General features: G+C 47.4%; 2 protein-coding genes and 5 non-coding genes across 7 annotated transcripts; 2 read left to right on the top strand and 5 right to left on the bottom strand.

The window, feature by feature from the left end:
• Nucleotides 1-325: 325 nt before the first annotated feature.
• On the top strand, nucleotides 326-4,044 carry BEST4 (bestrophin 4). The gene is given in 13 exon segments (XM_054572214.1): nucleotides 326-477; nucleotides 569-663; nucleotides 1,238-1,409; nucleotides 1,460-1,652; nucleotides 2,362-2,439; nucleotides 2,756-2,867; nucleotides 2,870-2,906; nucleotides 2,908-2,944; nucleotides 3,055-3,135; nucleotides 3,209-3,306; nucleotides 3,308-3,358; nucleotides 3,468-3,582; nucleotides 3,630-4,044. Coding segments are annotated over 13 exon segments (1,356 nt in total). The 3' UTR covers nucleotides 3,765-4,044.
• Nucleotides 4,045-5,109: 1,065 nt separating this feature from the next.
• Nucleotides 5,110-5,170, top strand: LOC129069537 (U7 small nuclear RNA). The gene has a single exon (XR_008529032.1). It is a non-coding gene; the product is annotated as a U7 small nuclear RNA (small nuclear RNA).
• A 1,623-nt stretch (nucleotides 5,171-6,793) lies between these two features.
• Nucleotides 6,794-9,507, bottom strand: RPS8 (ribosomal protein S8). The gene is made up of 6 exons (XM_054572127.1): nucleotides 9,374-9,507; nucleotides 8,863-8,969; nucleotides 8,295-8,394; nucleotides 7,777-7,952; nucleotides 7,410-7,539; nucleotides 6,794-6,960 (listed from the first exon to the last, which is right to left on the bottom strand). Exons 1-6 carry the CDS (start codon nucleotides 9,375-9,377, stop codon nucleotides 6,851-6,853), a joined length of 627 nt encoding a protein of 208 aa, XP_054428102.1. The 5' UTR covers nucleotides 9,378-9,507; the 3' UTR covers nucleotides 6,794-6,850.
• LOC129069545 (small nucleolar RNA SNORD38) lies at nucleotides 7,079-7,147 on the bottom strand. The gene has a single exon (XR_008529039.1). It is a non-coding gene; the product is annotated as a small nucleolar RNA SNORD38 (small nucleolar RNA).
• Nucleotides 7,645-7,714, bottom strand: LOC129069546 (small nucleolar RNA SNORD38). Its single transcript, XR_008529040.1, has one exon. It is a non-coding gene; the product is annotated as a small nucleolar RNA SNORD38 (small nucleolar RNA).
• Nucleotides 8,473-8,574, bottom strand: LOC129069547 (small nucleolar RNA SNORD46). The gene has a single exon (XR_008529041.1). It is a non-coding gene; the product is annotated as a small nucleolar RNA SNORD46 (small nucleolar RNA).
• LOC129069538 (small nucleolar RNA SNORD55/SNORD39) lies at nucleotides 9,055-9,134 on the bottom strand. The gene has a single exon (XR_008529033.1). It is a non-coding gene; the product is annotated as a small nucleolar RNA SNORD55/SNORD39 (small nucleolar RNA).
• Nucleotides 9,508-14,703: the final 5,196 nt, after the last annotated feature.

Below are 14,703 nucleotides of genomic sequence, written 5' to 3'. Positions count from 1 at the left end.
TTGAAGGGAGGTTGCCTGGGGAACTAAGCTTGGTGATGAGAAGGCGAGCTAAGAAGAAGGCTTGAGTTCCTGGCTGGGTAGCTCAGTTGGTTCGATCATCGTCCCAATATACCAAGGTTGCGGGTTTGATCTTGTATGCGTGTCAGGCACATACAAGAATCAACCAATGAATGAATAAATAAATGGAACAACAAATAGATGTTTCTCTATGTCTCTCTTGCTAAAAAACAAAACAGCTTAAAAAACAGAAAGAAAATGCTTAGTAGGGAAGAGGGACAGCTCTGGGGGCAACTCCTGTGACCTCTTACCCCTGGTCCCCAGGGCCATGGCAGTTGAGTACACCCTCAAAGTGGCAGAGGCCCGCTTTGGAGGTTTCTCTTGGCTGCTCCTCCATTGGAGGGGAATTATCTATGAGCTCCTCTGCAAAGAGTTCCTACTCTTCATTGTTCTGTGTGCTCTGCTCAGCATCACCTACCAGTGCGAGGGTGAGGTCTCAGGGCTGGCTGGTCTGTGGGAGACTCGGCTGCCCACCTCACTCTAACCTAGGCCTACACTTGACCTTCCCCAGGCTGCTGCTGACCCAGGAACAGAGGCATATGTATGCTCAGGTGGTCCGATATTGCAACTGCTCTGCGGACCTCATCCCATTTTCTTTTGTCCTGGGTAAGACTCCCTCTAATTCTTCCTGGTATGTTCCTTACTGTCTTCCCTGATCTTTGGGTTGGGTTGATAGCTCTGAGTGTCAGAATTACCCCAGTAGCACAGCCTGGAGGTCAACCAGAGCAAGCTGGGAAGGAACAGGAGCTGGGTGTCAGGTCCAGGATTTCCTGGGGGCCAGGATTTGCCCATCACTTGCTGGATGCTCACTCCAAACAAGGCCCATGCTACCTGCAGCCTGGCATCACCAACCTCTGGGCACTGGAGGGGAGCTAGAGAAATATGACACCCGGTTCTCACCCTCATGGGAAGCAGAGTTCCGAGTTAACCATTGCCTGACCTTGAACCACCACTTCTCTACCTGAGAAGAGTTGCATTCCTTCCTCCCAGAACATCTGGTTGGGACCAGAGGAAGAGTCTCTCTTCCTGACAGCGAGGCAGGGCAAGAGCTAAATGTGTCCTTCCCTCTGCCTTGGTTCAGCGTGGCCTGGACCAGGTGGTCTGGCTGAGTGGCAAGGTAAGCTGGCTCCCCAGCCTTCCATCTTCCCTTCCTGTTCCCCCTACCCTTGGTGGCAACCAGGTTTCTATGTGACCTTGGCAGTGAACAGCTGGTGGGCCCAGTATACAAGCATCCTGCTGCCTGACCAGCTGATATGTGTCATCTTGGCCACGGTGCACAGCCTGGACCAGCATGGCTGCCTGCTGCGCCGCACCCTTGTCCGCTGTGCCAGCCGGGCGTCAGTGCTCATGCTGCGCTGTCAGCACCGGAAGCTCCAGGGCCCCAGGGTCCCAGCTTTTAGAGGCAGAGTCTATCCCCCACCTGCTTTATCACTGCAGGTTTCATGCCTCAGGAAGAGAGAAAAACGTTTGAGAGCCTGAAATCTGACTTCAACAAGCACTGGGTCCCCTGTGTCTGGTTTGCCAACCCAGGAGCCCAGGCCCAGAGGGATGGGCAAATCATGATGGCATTGCTCTCTGCCCACTCCTGGAAATGGGTCAGCCTAGGAGCAGTCCCATCTGCCCTCCTTCCCCTAGCTTCGCAAACTGGAATAATAATTTTTTTTAAAAAATTATTTATTTATTTTTAGAGAAGGGGAAGGGAGGAAGAAAGGGAGGGAGAGAAACATCTATGTGTGGTTGCCTCTTGAGCACCCCCTACTGGGGACCTGGCCTGCAACCCAGGCATGTGCCTTGAATGGGAATCGAACTGGTGACTCTTTGGTTCACAGGCCAGTGCTCAATCCACTGAGCCACACCAGTCAGGGCTGGAATAATGATTTTGATACTTAGCATTTATATGGTACCAAGTAGGTACTGCACATTGTTGGAAGCACTGGACTATATTAACATATTTCGCCCTCACAGTCCTTGAGATAGGTGCTCAAGGGTAAGGTATATTCTATCTATTATTGCCATCCCCCTTTCACAGATGAGGAAACTGAGGCACAGAGTGGAAAAGAAATTTGCCCAAGTCATACAAATAATTAGGGAAGCTGGAATCTATACTCAAACATTCAGCCTCCAGATTCTGTTCTTACAGTGACTTTGCTAAATTGCTTCCCATCACAGGTACCCCAGCCTGATAACACCTCTGAGAATAGAATGAGCCTCCACGGCCAGGCCTAGTTTGTGCTGGGCTCCCCTGTTGTTTCCCATTTTTCATTCCTCACCTTCACCGACCTCCTCTTCCCACTCTTCTATTAGGAGCTGAAGAAGTACTGAGCCAACTGCAGCAAGCTGTTTCACTGTGACTGGACGAGCATCCCTCTTGTCTACCCCCAGGTAACTGCCTCTCACCTCCCAGTCACAGTGCCTACTGTATGTTCCGCACTGCGTGTGAGACCCTGAGAAGAATTAGAGATGGTACCTGCCCTGGGGCTGTTTAGTCTAGTGAGAAACGGAACAGCCACTGAACAGCCAAGGGCTCATCCTCAAAGCCTCCCTAGTCTCCTATGAAGATGACCCCATTCTCTCTGGTGCTGCCACACCTTGCTATATGTTTTCATTACCTGTGAGACCCCCACACCCCTCCACAGGTCCTTAGGGACAGGGATAGCATTTCTCCCTGTCTCATTCGGCCAAGCTTCCCCTTCTCCAGGTGGTGACCATAGCAATATCCTCATTGTTTGCCCTCTTCCTGGTTGGTGTCCAGTGTGTGGAGCCAGAGGCAGGGTCTTGCAAACTTCAGAAGCCTCTGGAGCCTGGCCAAGAGTAGGGCCAGTGCTGGGGGACCTGGACATGTATGTGCCTCACGGCTCTGCTGTTCTTCTATGCTGGCTGACTCTAGGTGGCCACCTCAGGTGGTTATGCTGGCACACTCTGTAGAGACATGGACCCAGGGCCCATCCCAACTTTGGGGACAGAGGATATAGAAGAAAACTGTCTTACAACCTGCAGGTCGCTGAACAGATCATCAACCCCTTTGATCAGGATGACGATGACTTTGAAACCGATCAGCTCATTGACTGCAACTTGCAGGTGAGCAGGGGTCCGGGGACAGAGCCCCAGTATGGAGGAGAGGAGGATCTTTGTGACTCGCTGCCCACCCCAGGTGTCCCTGCTATCTGTGGTCGACCTGTAGCAGAAACTGCCTCGCGCGAAGAAGGGCCTGTACTGGGAAGATGGCTCGGCGCAGCCGCTCTACACTGTCGGTGGCCCAATCGGTGAGGCCTTCCTTTCTAGGATCCACTTTCACACTGCGGTGAGTGGCCGTCGCTGGAGGAGGCAGGACTTGAACCGTCACGCGATCCCCAGGTCCCCGCCCATGCTTTGGGCGCCAGGGACTCGGTCCTTCCCGCCTTCCTCTGGAGAGCTAGTCCACCCGGAAGGCCCGCGGCGGAAGCTCATTTGCCCGGCCTCCGCGAGAGAAACGACCTCGACCAGGCCCTGCAGGTGGATGCACCCCTCCTTGGCTTGGCTTTGCCAGTGCGGGCTGCGTGGACCCCCGCTGCTCAGCCGTGTCCTGACCCCAGAACTTCGGCTGCGCACGAGAACTTCCCCGGATCCCTCCTCTGCTGCGCTCCCGGGCCGAGGAGGGAGGCGACCATGAGACCACAGGCTGCATCCAGGAAGCGGCGGGTTCTGGGGACCAGGCCCGGGAGGCCTGAGCAGAGGCCCCTGAGCCAGGCCGGGCCACCCTGCCAGCCTCCCCCAGGCCCGACCCCACCCGCGTCCGCCCCTCACTGCCCATTTTCCAGGCAGTGCCCCATCCTGCCCTCCGGCACTAGTAGAGCGGCACTTCCTGTGTGCTCCGAGCCGGGGCACTAAGGGACGAAGCTTGGAAGAGGAAGATGGCGGGAAGGGCCTGAGCCAAGGCTGGGAATGTGTCCACCTTGGCGGGAGAAGGTAGGATGGTTTCGGGAAGTGAGAATGTAAGGATACCTGGGCCGAGACAGAGAGGACTACAGCCAGGTGCGGTTCATTTCCCGCCCCGCCCCGCAATGGGCGGGCGCTAGGCCAGTTCTCACACTTGAGCAGGAGCTTTACCGAAGGGCTTAAATTCTAGGTGCCACTGCCACGTTTCTGATTCATTAGATCTGGAACGGAGTTCAAGGATCACAATTTGAATCAAACGTAAGATGTTTAGAATATACCTTACTCTGAAGAGGGATCAAAGTGTGTGTAGGGCAGTTTTGCTTTATCTGTAATTTTTTTTGTTTTGTTTACAATGAGAATGTATTACTTGTGCAGTTACAATTGTTTAGAATTGAACTGGCATCCTGTGTGATGATAAAGGGTTTGGGAATCTGCCCTGGAGGCGGATTGAACTCGGAGGCGCACTCAGTCATCCTGACACCACGGAGGCTACACTTTCTGCACTTCCACCAAAAGGGCGCGAGGTGGGTAAATGTCAGGGCTGAAAGCTGCAGTCCTCCTCCTGGGGGGGGGGGGGAGTTGGGTGCTGGTAGCACTCGGTTTCTGGTAAGAGAACCTTTTGGAAGACAGCCCAGAGCACTAGATTGGACTCATTGCTAAACTGAGCTCCTCTTAGGTTCCCATCTTCTAAGCTCAGCCTTCACTAAAGGAATTGGTGAATGTCAAAAATGAACAAAAGACCCAAGGATAACAAATTCCAGGATTTAAGAGGGAAGGCAGGAGTGTTTAAAAAGAGGTTGAGTGTAGCCTCTGTCACTTGTCAGCTGACTAAATACTGGTTTTGCTGCTTTACTGCTGGGTGATCATGGGATATTGAGCATTTCAAAGCCTTTCAAATGGCCAATTCTATAATGTGGACAATAGCACCTCTCCATAGACACTCACTGAGAAGGTACCTGAGGTTTTCTTTGCTGGATTTACAGAGGGGTAGCCGTGCTCTAGGACAAGAACAGTCGTCTGTGAAGGCAGTAGACTCCCTTAGAGAGAAACTACTGGTCCTGTTTTGGTTTAGAGGTAGAGTGAAGGAGGAGTAATAAAGATCAGTGCCTTGCAGAACTCAAATTTAAAAAGGCAAAGTAGTGCTTCCAGCTTTTTGAATTTGTCTAGTGGGTCTTCTGGTTTTTACTGCAAGATCCACGTACCCCCCCCCCCCCCCCCCCAAAAAAGGGCAAAAATATCGAGTGTTGCTCTGATATACCCGACAGAGCTCTCAATAAACGTTAGCTTTTAAGGTGGAGTGTGAAGACCCTCACTGGGGAGGAAGGCAGAGGCCAGTTCTCCCCAAAACCAATGGTAAGGTTAGAGGGTTGGGTTGATTTATGTTTTAAAATCCTCACCTGAGGATGTTTGTTGGTTTTAGAAACATCAATTGACCACAACCTTTAGGTGCACAGGATGACGCCCCAACTGAGCCACCCACCCAGCTAGGACTACTTTTGTCCTTGTTTCTGTACTCAAAAAAGGGGTCCATTTTCTAGTTCACCCTTTTCCAACTGCCTATTCACATAATTGCAATTTAGCCAAGATGAACCAACTGGATTTTGCACTTACTTGTAAAGATGTGTTTGCACTTTCCATTAACTTTAAATTGGATCAAGTCTTCAGGAACTCATTAATTTAGCACACATTTGAGTGTCTGGCATATTGCTACACACCTCTCCAGATACTAGAGACACAGCAGGAAACAAATATCCCTGTCCCCCGAATGTTATATTCCAAGATAGGGCAAAACAGACAAGCAAACAAAACTAATGCCAGGATAGGGGGAAAATAAACAGGCAAAGAACAGTTTGGAAGGGACTGCAACTTAAAATTCTGTGGTCAGACAACTCACTAGGGTGACAAAGACAATGTAACCAAACTGAAGACAAAGAACCAACCCTCAGATTTAGCAATGCACGAATCACTGGTAATCTAACATACTTTTTAGTGAGGGGGAAGGGATTAGGGCTCAAGAGAAAATTATAACTTGCTTAAAACAACACAAATTTGGACCAAAGTTCAAGATTTCTAGATCACCCAGGAACCCAGGCTGAAAACTCTGAAATAAAAAACAAGGTCCAAAGGGTACAGATCTTTCTAAGATTTTTTTAGAGCAGGGAAGGGAGAAAAAAAAAAAAAACCCATGAATTGGTTGCCTTTCACATGCCCCCCTACTGGGGACCTGGCCTTGCAACCCAGGCAGATGCCCTGACTGAAATAAACTGGTGATCTTTTGGGTTTGCAAGACAACACCCAGCCCAGTGAGCCACACCAGTCAGGGCTGAAAGAACCCACTTTGGATGCAACATTGGTTCAGTCTCGGTCCATTAACACTGCAATATCGTTGGGGGCCTCAGTGCTCTCTGCTTGGCCTACATGCCACATCCTTGTCCCTTCTTTGGGGTGAGAAATGGTCCCCCTAGTACCACATCTCACCGTGTATAATGCCCACCCACGTTTTTGGCCCAAACTTTCAGGAAAGAATCGTTCTGAATTTTTCAATTATCTAGATACTTGTTTTTTGTATTGAAAATAAATTTTAGCATTTATTTTTGAACATGTTACGGTACAATAAGTTTTATGTAACAGTAACTTCCCACATGTAATGCGCATCCTAACTTTTCCCTCAAAAACTTGGGCAAAAAGGTGCCCATTATACACAGCAAAATACGGTATACTAAGGCACAGCCTACTTAATAGACCTGGCCTTCAGGGAGAAGTAATTGGGGTACGCTACAGCATGCTGATCAAGCATCCAGACAACATAAGAATGAACACCTTTATTACGCGAGCCTTTTGTTTTTTTATCGTGAGCTTTAAACAAAGGAGAGAAGATTTATTTGCCTTTCCGGGCCTTAATTTTCCTCAGATAGAACTCCAGCTCTTTGCCTTCTAGCACATAGCCATCTGCTCGGCCACACTGGCCTGGTCTTGAAGCGATGCATGCTGCAAGAGAGTATGTGGTCCTTAGCAAAATAATAACTTGGCCCTACCCATTACCTATGTGCTCTTAAGAAAACCCCCATTGGTTCAGGTATCCTAGGGGAAGGCATGAAACTTGCTGTCTCCTCAGATATACTTTATCGTCACTTAAAATCAGTAGCAGAACTGGACAAAGTTTTCATCACTGAGACAGTCCCCTTGGCCTAGACTCTGACTTCTCAAAATACTGCTCCTGAAACTCACAGGCAGATGCCCATAATTCAGTATTTTAGCTTCACACTAATGGGTTAACCAAATGTTGATTTGTATTTGTACATTTATCACTAAACTGTTGTGGTGGACCCTCTAGACCACACGGCTGGTTGTCGGAAGGACTAAAGTAAGGGTAAAATGTAGTGGGCACACCATATCTTGTGACCCACCCCCCTATCCCAATGCAACAGCCACCTTACCGAGAAGCTTGCCCTGCTGGAACTGCTCCTCCAGAAGACTGCTGATTTTGGCATTCTTTTTCCTTTCATCATATTTCTTCTGAATTTTCTTTGACCGTTTTTTGTTTAAAATTTCTTCCTCTTCAGGAGTCTGAATAAAGGAGACACAGATAGGTTGGCTGGGGGTCCCCAAATCCTAACTCAGGAAGGAATGCCACCACGGCCTCAAACCCCACACAGCCCAACTCCTGCTGCCTTCCTCAGCACTAAAGGCTTTCATCTCTCTCCCTTCAGTAGCAGAACTGGACGGAATTTTCATCACAAGAAGGCTGGAATCAGGTTGCCCTCCCCCCATCCCTATAGGGAGGCTGGCTCCCCAAATACGTACCAGCTTGGCCCCCTTCTTGCGGCCCAGGGGCAGTGCATAGTGGGATTCGTACCACTGTCGGTACGGTGTGCTGTCAATGAGCACGATGCAGTTCTTTACTAGGGTCTTGGTACGGACCAGTTCATTGTTGGATGCATTGTAGACAACATCGATAATTCTTGTTTTGCGTGTACAACCTGCTTACAGGAAAAATTCAGAATCAAGCTATGTAAACCGGAGGCTAACTGGCCTTGCCTTCCCACCCCCACCCTATAACAGTAACAGGGCCTACTCTACGCCTTTACCCAGCCACAGGGCATCAGCTCATCTACAAACCCATCTTTCCACAGGTGGCTGACAACCACACATCATAGTCTCTAGACTCTTCCCCTTCCTCCCTGGTTACATCCCCAGGGTCTTTCAAGAAGAAACTTCAGTTTCTCAGTGGAGGCCATGGACCTTCCTGCTAAAAGCACCTACTGAAGCTTAGAAGGCTTTGGGTGCTGAGTTACGCCCCCCTCCACAGGGGCCTCACTCACACTCTGAGCCCCAGGAGAAGTTGCCCACGTCCAGCCTCAAGGCTCGGTACTTCTTGTTGCCTCCTCGCACACGAACTGTGTGTATGCGGCGCGGGCCAATCTAGAAAACAAGGAGACAGAAACTACGTTATGAAAAAAGCTAAGATGAGAGGAAAAATCAACCTGGGCTGGATGGAGGCAACAGTCAGTGTAACTATGACAAATCCTAGCATTGGCAAGTGGCACATAGGTGACCAAGACGGCCACGCCACGCCTAAGGGTATTTTCTTCATCACTAGTTACCTCCAACGGAACGGGGGGGAAAAACAACTTGGTTTCAAACACTGTAAATCAAGTGTCCACGCAACAAAAACACCAGCCTTCTGATTATAATTTGCGGAGCCTGCTCCCTTCAATCCTAACACACACCACGTCTCCGTGCAGTCTCTTTAGGATTCACCCAACCAGTAAACGTGAGGATGCCGCTCAGCCCCAGAACATTCCGGAGCCCCTGCGAGATTCAACAGCCATGCGCAGAGTCCGCACCACGAACCACGGAGACGCACTAAGGTGAAGCACCCGCACGCACCTTAGTGTTGGCAGCAGGGCGCCCCAGCTCATATTTTCGCTTCTTGTGGTAGGGCTTCCTCTTGCCCCCAGTCTTGCGGCGCTTGTGCCAGTTGTCCCGAGAAATGCCTGTATGTGGGAGCAGGGACGGAGGCTTGAACCACTGAGACGAGGGGCGGCCCTCGCCAGGTCCAAGCCCCGGCGCAGGACGGGCCGCACACTCAGTTCTCCAAGGTTGGCCTCCCCACTGAGCATTCGGGAGTCTGCAGCAGTACTAAAGTGTCATCATTTGCGTGCTGCCCAGCCCGGACCATTTAACACGGCAGCCATGTTGGTGCCCCGGCCGCCTCGGCTCGGGCCCTTCTTGCGGGCTCCAGAGCCAGCCTCGGCAGCCCAAACCCGGGCACTACCATCCTCATGGCTGTTCGTTGCTGAGAATCGGGACGCTGACTCTGCTAACTTGGCTGCGAGGCAGGATGGTACCGGATTGATCTCGCTCCCCTACCCGGGCCCCGTCACAAAGCTAAACTCACCCATGGCTTGGCGCCGGCTGGAAAGAGAGAACGGAAGGAGTCACAGTCCGGTTTGTAAAACGCAGTCCCGCCGTAAACGTTGAAACTGCGATGCAGTTACGACGTTTTTTGCGACGGGACCGTAGAAACGCCTGCAGTGGCTAGAGTCTGCGACCGCGCAAGAGCTCCCCGGGCCTAGTAGGCTCTTCTGAGCTCTGAAGTCCGAGGGAAAGATTGGGTTGGGGAGTCTCGCGGCATGTGCTGTGTAAGCTTTGCTGCAGGTTGAAGACTGTGTCTAGGGCACCACCAAAGGAGAGTAGCCTGGCTTTGTTTACCTTGTGAAAAGACTCGTTTTAGAAGCTTTTTCAGTGGTCCGGGATGAGAGATGTGGTTGCGGATGCGTTGGACGAGGGTGAAAGACGGTAAGATGAAAGAATTTGGTGAGAAATTGGATGTAGGAGTTTAAAGAGAGGGAGATGTGTATAGGATTTCCAATAACTCACTTAACAGTTGGATGAATATTGGGGCCATTTTTACTGAAGTGGGGTGGGTAGGCTAAGGTAGGAGCTGTGCTGGACATGTTTTGAGATCTTGGTGACTTGTGTAAGTGGGAATGACAATGTAGGGGCCCAAACCAAGCCACCCCAATGTAATCACGTAATGGCATATTGGTTACTTTAAAGTTACTTGCCAAGCAGAAGGGCACATTGACTCTCCCTTGTCTCCTTGAATGCAGGAAATAAATCTCCCATGTGAAAGTTGTTCTCCCTGCACCTGAAAGACACCCCTTACTGATAAACAGCTCAGAGCTGAACGGTCTGTGCAAATAAGCATTGGCTTTTACTAATTTACTAATTTACTACCCAAGCCCAAAACTTGCTTAGCACTAACTTCCTTTGTCCTGTCAGTTTCTTACAAATTTATTATCTAAAAAATGTTAAAAGATGCCTGGTTTGATTATTTATTGGAGCCTCGTTTTATTATATGAACATCATACTGTGATTCTCCCATGTGCACGTTAAATTGCTTTTTCTTCTATTAATCTAGCCTTATGTCAATTTTATTGTTTTGTTACTTGTCCAGCCATAAGAATTAAAGAAGCTATAAGAGGGGAATTCTCCCTCTCCCTGACAACTGAATGTTCATGTCTGGTTATCCTTATAAAAGAGATCTGGACAGATGTTATTCTGGGAATCATTGGTATATAAATGGCAATTAATGCTACCAGAATGCGTGTAATCTAGGGAAACAGGTTAAGGCAGACTTTCCTTCTAAAGGATAAGTACTTTAGGTTTTGTGGGCTATAGTGTCTGTGTCACAGCCATAGACAAAGATAAACAAATAGATGTGGCTGTGCTCCAATAAAACTATGGATACTGGGATTTGCCATGAAATATGCTTTGGAATTTTTTTTCAAACACAAACATAAGTTCATGGGCTCATTCAATGCAGAGTAGTTTGCCAACATCTGCCGTAAAGAAATGCAAAAAGAAAAAAAAATTAAAAGAAATACAAGAAGAGGGCCTAGGTTCAAGGCTTGAGGAATGGCAACATTTAAGGCCAGGCAGAGAAAAGAAGCTGGCCAAGAAGCCAGAGGAGCAATTAGAGTGAGACAGGGTGAGGGTCATGTCATGGTCTTAGGCTACTGTGCTGTCTAGTTAAAAGACTAAGCCTTGACTGGTGTGGCCCAGGTGGGGATCATTGCTGGTTCGATTCCCAGCTGGGGCACATGCCTAGGTTCTCCCCAGTCCGGGCGTGTATGAGAGGCAACTGATTGATGTTTCCCTCCTGCATCAGTGTTTTCCTCCCTTTCTCCCTCTCTAAAAATAAATAAATACAACTTTTTTTTTAAAAAAAGGAAGACTAAAAGTGATTATTAGATTATTAAGTGGCATTGGCAAGAGTAGTTTCTGTGCAGTGAACAAAAATTTGATTAGTATTTTTCAAAAACTTGAAATGGGGAAATTAAAAAATACAGTATAGGTAGATAATTTTTTGAGAAGTTTAAAGAGGGGAGAATTAGGGTGGTGGCTGAAGAGGAACACAAAGCAGAGGGCTGTTTTTTAAAACTTCTTTGAAAAGTTTTTTAAAGTTGTGTTGGATGAATAGGCCCTTTTACTCCAGATCCTGTCCCATTCATTGGGAGGGATTCTAACATTATCCCTTCTTCTGTATCTTCAACCTGCCAGTGGCGTTCCAGCACATTTGCAGTAAAATCTAAATTTCTGACCAGGGACTGGAAGACCCAGGAATAGGGGCTGTGTAATTCCATGTCATCCTGGAGAGAGCCTCTCTTCTGCTCCCCTGTAGTACTCCAGCTGGCCACCATTCCATTTGCTTTGAGACCATTAACATTGATCATATTATGCCTTTGGCCCTTTTTTCATTAGTCACCTTAAAAAGTGATCTCCCAAATTACTCCATCACCCACAGTCTAACCAGGACACAGGTATATATACATATACATATACATATACATATACATATACATATACATATACATATATATATATATATATATTTTTTTTTTTTTTAGAGAGGAGAAGGTTGGGAGAAAGGGAGAGAAACATCAATGTACAAGAGATACATCCATCAGTTGCCTACCACAAGTCCCCAAGTGAGGACTTGGACCGCAACCCAGGCATGTGCCCTGACTGGGAATCGAACTGGCAGCCTTCTGGTTCACAGGTTGGCACTCAGGCCACTGAGCCACACCAGCCAGGGCAAGAAAATATTAGTTTTATCAACAAATGGTACAGGCAAACCTGGATATCCACATGCAAAGGAATGAATTCAGACCCCTACCTCACATCACGTCCAAAAATTAAAATAGATCAATGACCTAAATATAAGGCCATAAAATTCTTAGAAGAAAACATAAACCTTCATAGCCTTGGACTTGGCAATGGATTCTGAGATATGACACTAAAAGCACAAGCAACAATAGAAAAAAGGTAAGTGGAACTTCATCAAAGTTAAACGTTTGTGCTTCAAAGGATATGATCAAGAAAGTGAAAGACAACCCACAAAATAAGGGAAAATATTTTTATCTATTTTTTATTAATTTTTAGAGAGAGAAACATCCACTTGTTCCACTCACCTATGCATTCATTGGTTCCCTCTGGTGTGTGTCCTGACCGGGAGAAAGAACCTGCAACCTTGGTGCATCAGGACGGCACCCTAACCAACTGAGATACTCAGCCAAGGTCAGAATGAGGGAAAATATTTGCAAATTTTATCTCTTATAAGAGTCTAGTATCCAGAATATATAGAGCTCTTAAAAGTCAACAATAAAGACAATCCAATTTAAAAATGGTTGAAGGACTTGGATATACCCAAGAATTGAAAACATATGCTTAAAAACTTGTACATGATGCTCCTAGCCTGAAAGACTTACTCATAATGCTAAAGTGGAAATAACCCAAAATGTTCAACTGATGAATAAACAAAAGAAGACATATCCATACAATAGAATATTATTTGACCACAAAAAGGAATGAAGTACTGATGCATGCTACATGATCCTTCAGAACACATGCTAAGTCAAAGAAGCCAGACACAAAGACTACACATTGTATGATTCCATTTATATGAAATGTCCAGAATAAAGAAATCCATAGAGAAATAATAGTGCTTTCCTAGGACTGGGGGAAAAGGGAATTGGGGGTGAAAGCTAATGGGCATGGGGTTTCATTTTGGGTGATGAAAACATTCTGGAATTTTAGTGGTGATAGTTGCCCAATTAAAGATTTTATTTATTTTTAGAGAGACGGGAAGTGGGGGAGAAAGAGGGAGAGGGACATCGTCGAGTGATATATCGACTGGTTGACTGGTTGCCTCTTGCATGCCCCCAACTGGGGACCTGGCCTGCAACCCAGGCATGTGCCTTGACCAGGAATCAAACCCGGAGACCTTTCAGTTCACAGGCCAGCACTCAATCCACTCAGCTACACAAGCCAGGGCAGTTGCCCAATTAGAGTATACTAAAAACCACTGAACTGTACACTTTAAAAGGGTGAATATTATACTATGTGAATTACATCTCAAAAAAGCTGTTATTTAAAAGAAAACAACCCTGACATATTCAAGAAATAAAGGCAAGTGTGATTGGAGAACAGTGAGTGGATGTATTCATTCATTCAAAAACATTGTGTGTGCTTACTCTGTTCTAGACATTGTTGATACAGGATTAAATGTTAACAAAAATCTTTGTTCTTATGTGCCTAAATAGCTAGAACTTACTAAATGTGAGACATTGTACTTACTGCTGTATGTATATTAACTCAATATTCATGATTCCATACCAGTATTCCCACTTCACAGACAGCACAAAAAGGTTAAACAACCCACTGAAGGTTCTGTAGTCACAGAGCTAGGATCCCACCCTGCAGTGTGGCTTCACAAGCTGGGTTTTTAGCTACCAAACTGTTCTGCCCAAATTACATTTCCACTGGACCAATAGATAAGAGGTGATTGGGCAGGGCCTAATATGCCATGGTAGGGCATTTAGAATTTTTTTTTTAAAGATTTTATTTATTTTAGAGAGAGGGGAAGGGAGGGAGGAGAGAGAAATATTGATGTGGGAGATACATCTACTGGTTGACTCTTGCCCACCCTCAACAAGGGACCTGGCCTGCAACCCAGGCATGTGCCCTGACTGGGAATCAAACCGACGACCTTCTAATTCACAGGCTGTCGCTCAGGCCACTGAGCCACACCAGCCAGGGGGGACATTCAGAATTTAACCTTTGTGCAGAGGGATGCTATTAAGGGTTTCCAAGCAGGGAATAACGTACAGATTTCCTTGGCTGGTTGGGGAGAATAGGTCATGGGAGTTAATTCAAACAGGAGACCAGTTAGGGACTCAGATGGTACTCCACATGAGAAGGTGGTCAGGCTTGGGCTCGTGACATGTTTTTAAAGATTTATTTTTAGAGAAAGGGGACTGGAGGGGAGAGAGAAACATCAATATGTGGTTGCCTCTTGTAAGCCCCCAACTGGGGACCTGGCCTGCAACCCAGGCAATGTGCCCTGACGGAATCAAACTGGCGACCCTTTGGTTTGCAGGCTGGTGCTCAGTCCCCTGAGCCACATTAGGCTGGTGGCATTCTTTCATTTCCTCTTTTCATTTCCATGAGGCTGGTACTGGTGGCCACATTTTACAAATGAGGGTGAAAGGTTATTTGGAAGCTTTAAAGACCTTAGAGCTAGTGCCAGTTCTGTCAAACATCTGATTCAGCTGAATTTCTGAATCCAGCTGAATTGGTTATTTAATTGTACCTCAAGTTCATGTATTCTCACCATAAGGCAGAGAATACCCTATTTTACAAATGAAGTAGCCAAGGCTTAGA

Source organism: Pteronotus mesoamericanus, unplaced genomic scaffold (assembly GCF_021234165.1).
Source record: "Pteronotus mesoamericanus isolate MK-2021 breed Mesoamerican mustached bat unplaced genomic scaffold, CSHL_Meso_final contig_221, whole genome shotgun sequence".
Lineage (NCBI taxonomy): Eukaryota > Metazoa > Chordata > Mammalia > Chiroptera > Mormoopidae > Pteronotus > Pteronotus mesoamericanus.
This window is presented reverse-complemented; position numbering and strand designations above follow the sequence as displayed.